The 7,623-nt window shown below is 48.2% G+C and overlaps 1 protein-coding gene across 1 annotated transcript; it reads left to right on the forward strand.

The window, feature by feature from the left end:
• Window positions 1–541: 541 nt before the first annotated feature.
• Window positions 542–3,195, forward strand: FOXC1 (forkhead box C1). Its single transcript, XM_029590531.1, has one exon. It carries the CDS (start codon window positions 1,349–1,351, stop codon window positions 2,867–2,869), a length of 1,521 nt encoding a protein of 506 aa, XP_029446391.1. The 5' UTR covers window positions 542–1,348; the 3' UTR covers window positions 2,870–3,195.
• The last annotated feature ends 4,428 nt before the right edge of the window (window positions 3,196–7,623 follow it).

Below are 7,623 nucleotides of genomic sequence, written 5' to 3' on the forward strand. Positions count from 1 at the left end.
CGTCCCAACGCGCCCCCTTTTGACGCGATGGTGCCAGCGATCGGTGGTGTGAGGTGACCCCCGCATCCGTGCCTTAGTTGAGAGAGGGCAGACCGATCGTACTGGATTATTGCAGTTTCGGTGTGAAAAAGGTTGTTCAAAACGTACCAGTCACACAGATTTCCAACAGGAAAATGTTACTTGAAGGTGTGTTGAATATAGGTGCAGTATAAATAGGTGGAGAGAGGGGGGGAAGAGAGATGTGTGTGTGTGTGTGTGGATATAAATCGATATAGAGATAAAGCGAGGTAGATAGAGGTAGATGTGAAGAGAGATTGATAGACCTGGCGAGAGACCCAAGTGCATAGAAGGGAGGAAGGCGCGTGCGCGTTCCCAGTCCCAGGGCTCGGGCTCGGGAGGAGAGAGAGAGGTGGGGAGGGGGAGGGGTTTCTTTTCCCATTCGGCCTTCCGATTGGTTCCCCGCCTGAAAGTGGGCGGGGCACGCCGGAGAGGAAACCCGCGTTAAAAAAGTGCTTGCCCGCCGACTGCTGCTCCAAAAGTTCAGAAGTTTTTTTTCCCAATGCTTTCCGCGGCAGCCAGCGGCTGAAAAGAGATTCTACGGCAACAACAACAAGTACAACTACCAAAAAAAAAAAAGGCAACAACAAACAAAACCCGCGAACGCTACTTATATGAAACGCTTGCACTGTGAGATCCTGAAGTCTGATTTGTTTTCTCTCCCACCACCCGCCGTTTCCCCCCTTCCTCGTTCCATTTTTTTTCTTCTTCTTCTTTTGGGATCATCCTCAGCATCGGCCGGACGACTGCTTTCCAGACATCGGGGGTGGCACCGGCAGCGGACGGAGACAGAGAGAGAGCGAGAGAGAGAGACCCAGAACTTGCAAAAACAAAACTTTGAAGGACTTGGGGCTCTTGCCTGTTCCCGAAAGATTTCTGGACGCCCCTCGCCTCCTCCTTGTTCCTTTACTTGTCGGAGGGATTGTTTTGCTCGCTTCCTGACAAGAACGCTTTGAGTCTTCGCCTCCTTTCCCTCTGTTTTTGTGTGAAGCCGGCGAGGAGCGAGAGCCGCGGGCGGAGGGGGGGGAGACCCTGAACTTTTGCATGGACAGCGCTGCGCCCCGGCCCCCCGCCGCCCCGGCCACCGGCACCGGAAGAGAGGGGGATCGGGAAGTGCCGGCCGGGCTCGGGGGAGCTGGTGGTGGTGGTGGGAGACCCCTTCCTCTCCGCCCGCCGCGGCTGATACTCGGGGGCCCGGGGGCGACCCCCTCGCCTTGCTGCTGAGGACCGGGCCCCGGCGGCAGGAGGAGGAGGCGGCGGCGGCGGCTGCTGCTCGCTGCCCGGAGGAGCCATGCAGGCGCGCTACTCCGTGTCCAGCCCCAATTCCCTGGGGGTGGTGCCCTACCTCGGCGGCGACCAGAGCTACTACCGGGCCGCCGCCGCCGCCGCCTACGCGGGCATGCCGGCCCCCATGAGCATGTACTCGCACCCGGCCGCCGCCGCCGAGCAGTACCCGGGCGGCGGCGGGGGCGGCGGCGGGGGCATGGGCCGAGCCTACGGGCCCTACACGCCGCAGGGGGGGGCGCCGCCGCTGCCGCCGCAGCCCAAGGACCTGGTGAAGCCGCCCTACTCCTACATCGCCCTCATCACCATGGCCATCCAGAGCGCGCCCGACAAGCGCATCACCCTGAACGGCATCTACCAGTTCATCATGGAGCGCTTCCCCTTCTACCGCGACAACAAGCAGGGCTGGCAGAACAGCATCCGCCACAACCTCTCGCTCAACGAGTGCTTCGTCAAGGTGCCCCGCGACGACAAGAAGCCCGGCAAGGGCAGCTACTGGACCCTGGACCCGGACTCCTACAACATGTTCGAGAACGGCAGCTTCCTGCGCCGCCGGCGCCGCTTCAAGAAGAAGGACGTGGCCAAGGAGGGCAAGGAGGCCGGCGGCGCCCCGCAGCAGGCGGCGGCGGGCGCCGGCAAGGAGCGGCCGGAGCGCGAGGGCCCCCCGCAGCCGCCCCCCGTGCGCGTCCAGGACATCAAGACGGAGAACGGCGCCCCCTCGCCGCCGCCGCCGGCCCCCCGCGCCCTCTCGCCGGCCCTGCGCGGCGCCGTGCCCAAGATCGAGAGCCCGGACAGCAGCAGCAGCCTCTCGGCCGGCGGCAGCCCCCGCAGCCTGCCCTCCAGCCGCTCGCTCAGCCTGGAGAGCTCCGACGCGCAGCAGCAGCAGCACCACCAGCAGCACAGCCAAGGCTTCAGCGTGGACAACATCATGACCTCCCTGCGGGGCTCCCCGCCGGGCGCCGGCGAGCTGGCCCCCGCCCTGCTGGCCCCCTCCCGGACAGCCGTCGCCCCTTCCTTGCCCCTCAGCTACTCGCCGGGGGGCCAGAGCTCCCTCTACGGCTCGCCCTGCAGCCAGGCCGCCAGCGGCGCGGCGGCCGGCGCCGGGACCTACCACTGCAACATGCAAGCCATGAGCCTGTACTCGGGCGAGCGGGCGGGCCACAACGCCGCCGCCGCCGCGGTGGACGAGAGCCTGCCCGATTACTCCATCACCACCAGCAGCAGCAGCGGCGCCGCCTCGGCCCTCGGCCACGGCAGCCTGAGCGCGGGCCAGGACGGGCACCACCCGCACCAGGGGCGCCTGGCACCTTGGTACCTGAACCAGCCCGGGGATCTAAGCCACTTGGCGAGCGCCTACTCCGGGCAGCAGCAGAACTTCCACTCCGTGCGAGAGATGTTCGAATCGCAGCGAATTGGCTTGAATAATTCCCCGGTGAACGGAAATAGCAGCTGTCAGATGTCCTTTCCTCCCAGTCAGTCTCTCTATCGCACCTCAGGGGCTTTTGTCTATGACTGCAGCAAGTTCTGACCAAAAGTTACAAAACACACATACACACACACACACACACACACAAAACAACAACCAAACAGTTTTACAGACCTTGTGTTTTGGAATAAAAGGTTTTTAACTGAACACCTTCGCACCCCCAGTCCACCCCCTACCCCTCGAAAACACCCCCCATCCCTATTTACTAAATATTTTGTACAGAACGAACCAAAGGTGTCTTGGTTTGTTAAAGGACAGTGTTAACGCCACATAACACGTAAGTTTCTTCTTGCTTTTGAAAAAAAAAAAAAAAGTCCTGGTTTCTAAGGTGTTATTTACCGTATGTTTTTGTATGAAAACATATCATGGCAAGCTATTCATGGACATGTTCTAAAATGTAAATTGCAATATAGTAATTTATTTTTAATTCGTAGTTTGATGCTTTGGACCAAACACCAGAAAGTGTTGCAAAGCTGACCTTAAAAATTGCCTGAAACATTGAGTTTTTTTTTCATTATAAAAAGGGAAATTGTATCAACCTTATCTTATCGATTTTTTTTTCTCTTTTGTTGAAAATATTCTGAAGATATTGCATTGTTTGTTTATTAATAAATTACCATTCTATTTGAATGACATTTACGTCTGATACTTTAATACAGTTAAGAATGTGCCCGCCGAAGGATTGTAGACGAAGATTTGTCAATCTAGAGTCCGCGAGGCAGCCTACAAAAAAACTCAGTCCTTTCACTTACTTTTTTTTTTTTTAAGGCAAAATCCTAACATTTTCAGGCTCAACTGTGATATCTTCTGTCAAACCTCTTATCCGCTAGGGACAAAAAAGTTTCCTATAGCTGATCTTAACTGGCAAATAAACAAACAAGTTTCCCTAAGAATGAATGAAAAGAACCCAGGGAATAATTACAAGACATATTCAAAAAGGTCATTTAAAAGTATTTGTATAGACCACTGCACAAACAGATAGATAGATAAAGAAGTCTCTCTATTATAAAAACATTTGAACTAAACTTTCTGCTTGCAATTCAAAAGAATTTTCATCCATAAATACGTTTAAAGGCGATTCCTTTTTTTTAGGGATTTCCTTATTAGACACTGACTAGATAGAGGGATCTATGGAGAAAATTATTTTGACTATGGAGAAAAATATTTTAAATTGTTTTAATAGCATACATCCTGGTGGTTGAGATGTTTCAAAATAGAGACTCGCATATTTTTATTTTTATTTTTACAAAAAAGAGCACAAAAGGTTTTGTTGGCCTTTCCCTGGCTGTTTACCAATTTTGCAGTTTAGATCTGCAATTTCGAGCCAGTCTCAATTCCCAGCCTTTCTACAGCTTAACTGATATAAAACACTAACTCTATTACCTTTCAGTCTCGCTGTCAATCACACTTTGAACGATGATTTTATTACGGACATTTAAGGCCTCAGTTTACTTTTGAGATAATGCAATTTCTCTTATCTAAATTGCAGATGCTTGTCAAAAGGCGATCATCCCTAAAAGTTTACTGCAAGCACATGGAAGCCGGTATCGGTAACAGACTAGTTTACTGTCAGCAGGACGAACTGGTCGCTACCCTAAGGGAGCGATCTAAAAGTGAACCGATGTTTAGGACCGACATTCCTCTGTTTTAAACTTATGTTTGCTTCTTTGTTTCTTTTTTTTTTTTTTCTCAAATTCATCACTTAATTTTTCCCACTGAGTAGTGACAAAATGTAAACATCCAAACTCACCATAGATAGTTTAAAAAAGGCTTTAAAATATTCTATTCATTTGCCGTATTATAGATAGATAGATAGATAGATAGATATAGATATAGATATCTTGTAACTTTGCTGCTCAATTTTATTATATATATAGATAGATAGATAGATATAGATATATATATCTTATAACTTTGCTGCTCAATTTTATAAAATAATATTGTTGCTCAAATATATATTATATATATATAAATATACACCCGACCTCCAGATTGATTGCTTTCGTTTTGAAAATGAAAATGAGATGGATTGCATTGTTTAAGCAAAAGCCAGGTGTTATCAATCCCCGCTCTTCGCAGACTGTCTCTGGTCTCGGCTTTCTCCGAGGAAGGACCTCAGTCCCACGCAGGACTGTGGGGGCTGTTTTGGGTGATTTTTCTTCTCCTCCGGCGTCTCAGCTGTTTCTGCTTTAAACCCAGGTCAGGGCCGTGTCAGGAGGAGAACTCGGCTGTCAGACCTCCAACGTTTGAACTGTTGTTCGTGGCTCTGCTTGCGCGTTTGGTTCTGTTGTAATTTTGTTTACCTGTTGTCCCCTTGCTCTCTTAATTCTGGGGAATAGAATGTTTGACTTTGTGATGTTCGCCGGGGGGGGGTGTTTGTTTTGCTAGAGAGGATATTTCGGATTGGGAACGATCCGGGCTGGTTTTCAGTCTCTCCTAAGTGATTGGGCAGGATTGATAGGAAGAAACAAGCTGGACGAGGGGGGGATAATGTTTGTTAAACGTTTTATTGTTTAATGACCCATTACAAAAGGGAGAAAGGATAATGGAAGGGACAAAGGCATTAGCTGCTTGTTCTCTGCCTGCCGATCTTCCTCCCTTCTCCTGGGCCCTCCCTGCACGGAGCGGGTGTGTTAGGGTCTCCTGCCTCGGACTGGCCTGATTATCCACTCCGCGGTGGCTGCTTTTGTTTTGAAGGCACACACACACACACACACACACACACACACACACACGTGTGTTTAGGCTCCGAGGTGGAAATATATTCGTGGTGGTGGAGAGAAGGGAAGGTATCGGCGTTAATGTGCGCGTGAGAGGACCTGAAATGGTAACGCCTCTCCCGGCTCGGTAAGATTTGCTGTCAGGATACGTGGATGGTATCTAGTTTACCCTCTTTTTTTTTTTAATGTCCTCGAGTCTGGGGCCCGCTGCCTTTTTGAGTGAAAGGCGGTGGGGAAAACACGACTTAAACTGCGCAGCTCAGTGTGCAAAGGATCTACGTACATCGCGCTTAAAGTTTCGGGCCACAGAATGTAAACCCACGAAAATAACGCTGGTCTTTGGCTGGGGGGTGCACTTAATTTTACTCTCGTGAATGTGTCAAGAGGCCTAAAGCTTTGCTGAGTCAGGTATAAAAATGTCCTCTTTACCCAGCCATTCTGTTGGATTTTAAAACAGGAGAAGGAAACCCGCTTTAGGCCTGAAGCTACAAGGGTAGGGTTATTTAAAGCCAGATTTTCTTTCAGTACCCCAATTATTCATGGTCTGAGTAATTAGTTCTCTGGAGCTGGTTTTGTACCAATTTCGCTCAGTAATAGTTTAGCCTTAGGATATGAACTTGCTTCCCAGCTTTGGAGAAACAGGTCTCAGGATGGCTCTCAGCTTTCTGCGGGCGGAGGATGTTCCTTTGTGAGAACTTAGGAGAGACAAACGGCTCCCTGCCACGATTGTCTTTTCAAGGGGACAGTGGCCGATGCATTACCAGTCACCGAAAGACATTTGTCGTGCCAAAGGGATCCAGTAAATTCATAGGTCGGCCCTTCTTTGTGGCCACACGGATCCGAGTTCCTTTAACAGGCACTACAGTAGCTAAAATGATTTGGCCAGACGTGGGGGGAGGGGGGGGGGGTGTCCTGATTTTTTAAATGACTGAAACCTGGCCTGTCATAATATTTTGTGTACGGAATGGCTGGAACTAGCTAAATTCGAACCCGCAAAGCAGAGGCAGGAAGAAACGTGTTTTTTGGGTTCATAACCGAAACAAAGCATTAACTTAATGTGTGGCTTGCACATTTCAGTAGAAAACCACTCTTAACATTTTCCCAGCAGTACAAAAACAAAGGCTGGCCATGCATCCTTTTCGTTAGGCTAACAAAAGTAAAAAAAAAAAAAAGGAGACGTAAAAAAAAAATTAAAAAAGAGGGAACTTTCATACTTTCATCTTCTTTCCGAAATTAACAGAATTGTGATTGAAGTTTGGAAAGGACTATTTAACATGCATATTTTAAAGGGAGGGTTTTGGGTTTTTTTTTTTGAGGGGGGGGGGTGTTCCCGATTTTGAAAGAGTAGCTTTCCCTCATTGATCATGACGTGGATAAATGTAGTTCAATCCACGGCGCGTCCAAACCGTAATTTTTAATCTTGTAAAATTGGTAACTTTTGATTTACAGTTTGTCACCACCAGGAACACGTTTAAGGTATAACAGGGACTGCTTTCGATTAAAAATGCTGAAAACTGTGCTTCGATTTTTGAATTGTGATAACCTGGTAAATGGAATAGCTTATTAAATCTGGACCATATTTGGCAGACGAGTAACATAAAAGATGGGCTTGTGTAACTACAATGTCAGATGGGATAAGCGACTTAGAATTATTTATTATATAACTGTAAACAGTATATATAATACATATTGTAAAATATAGAATTTGGCAATCTGTATATCTATAGAAATATCACAGTTATATCTCTTTATTGGATGACATTTTAGTTAATATATTTGTAAGCTAGTTTTTGCACTACTTTTTTTTCTTATAAATTTTCTAGAACTACTTCATCAGAGATTATGATTTTTATCGCTAAAATCACTACTGTAAATCGGTCTTTTTTGTACATTTTTCATAGGTTAGTGGGGAACAATTCAGAATTTAGAATCCATCTTTGTGAGTGAATTGATTTTCAAATCACATAATGGGTGTTTAGGATTCACAGCCTGTATCTCCTAATAGCGTTTGAATCTTGAATTTATATACGAGATCAATATTTGAATTTTATATGTAAGTCGGACCAGCATTGTGAA

The sequence above is a fragment of the Rhinatrema bivittatum genome, chromosome 2 (assembly GCF_901001135.1).
Source record: "Rhinatrema bivittatum chromosome 2, aRhiBiv1.1, whole genome shotgun sequence".
Classification (NCBI taxonomy): Eukaryota; Metazoa; Chordata; class Amphibia; order Gymnophiona; family Rhinatrematidae; genus Rhinatrema; species Rhinatrema bivittatum.

Bases quoted from the DNA above. Each gene is read 5' to 3' on its own strand.
- FOXC1 (XM_029590531.1), top strand. From the start codon at position 1,349: ATGCAGGCGCGCTACTCCGTGTCCAGCCCCAATTCCCTGGGGGTGGTG.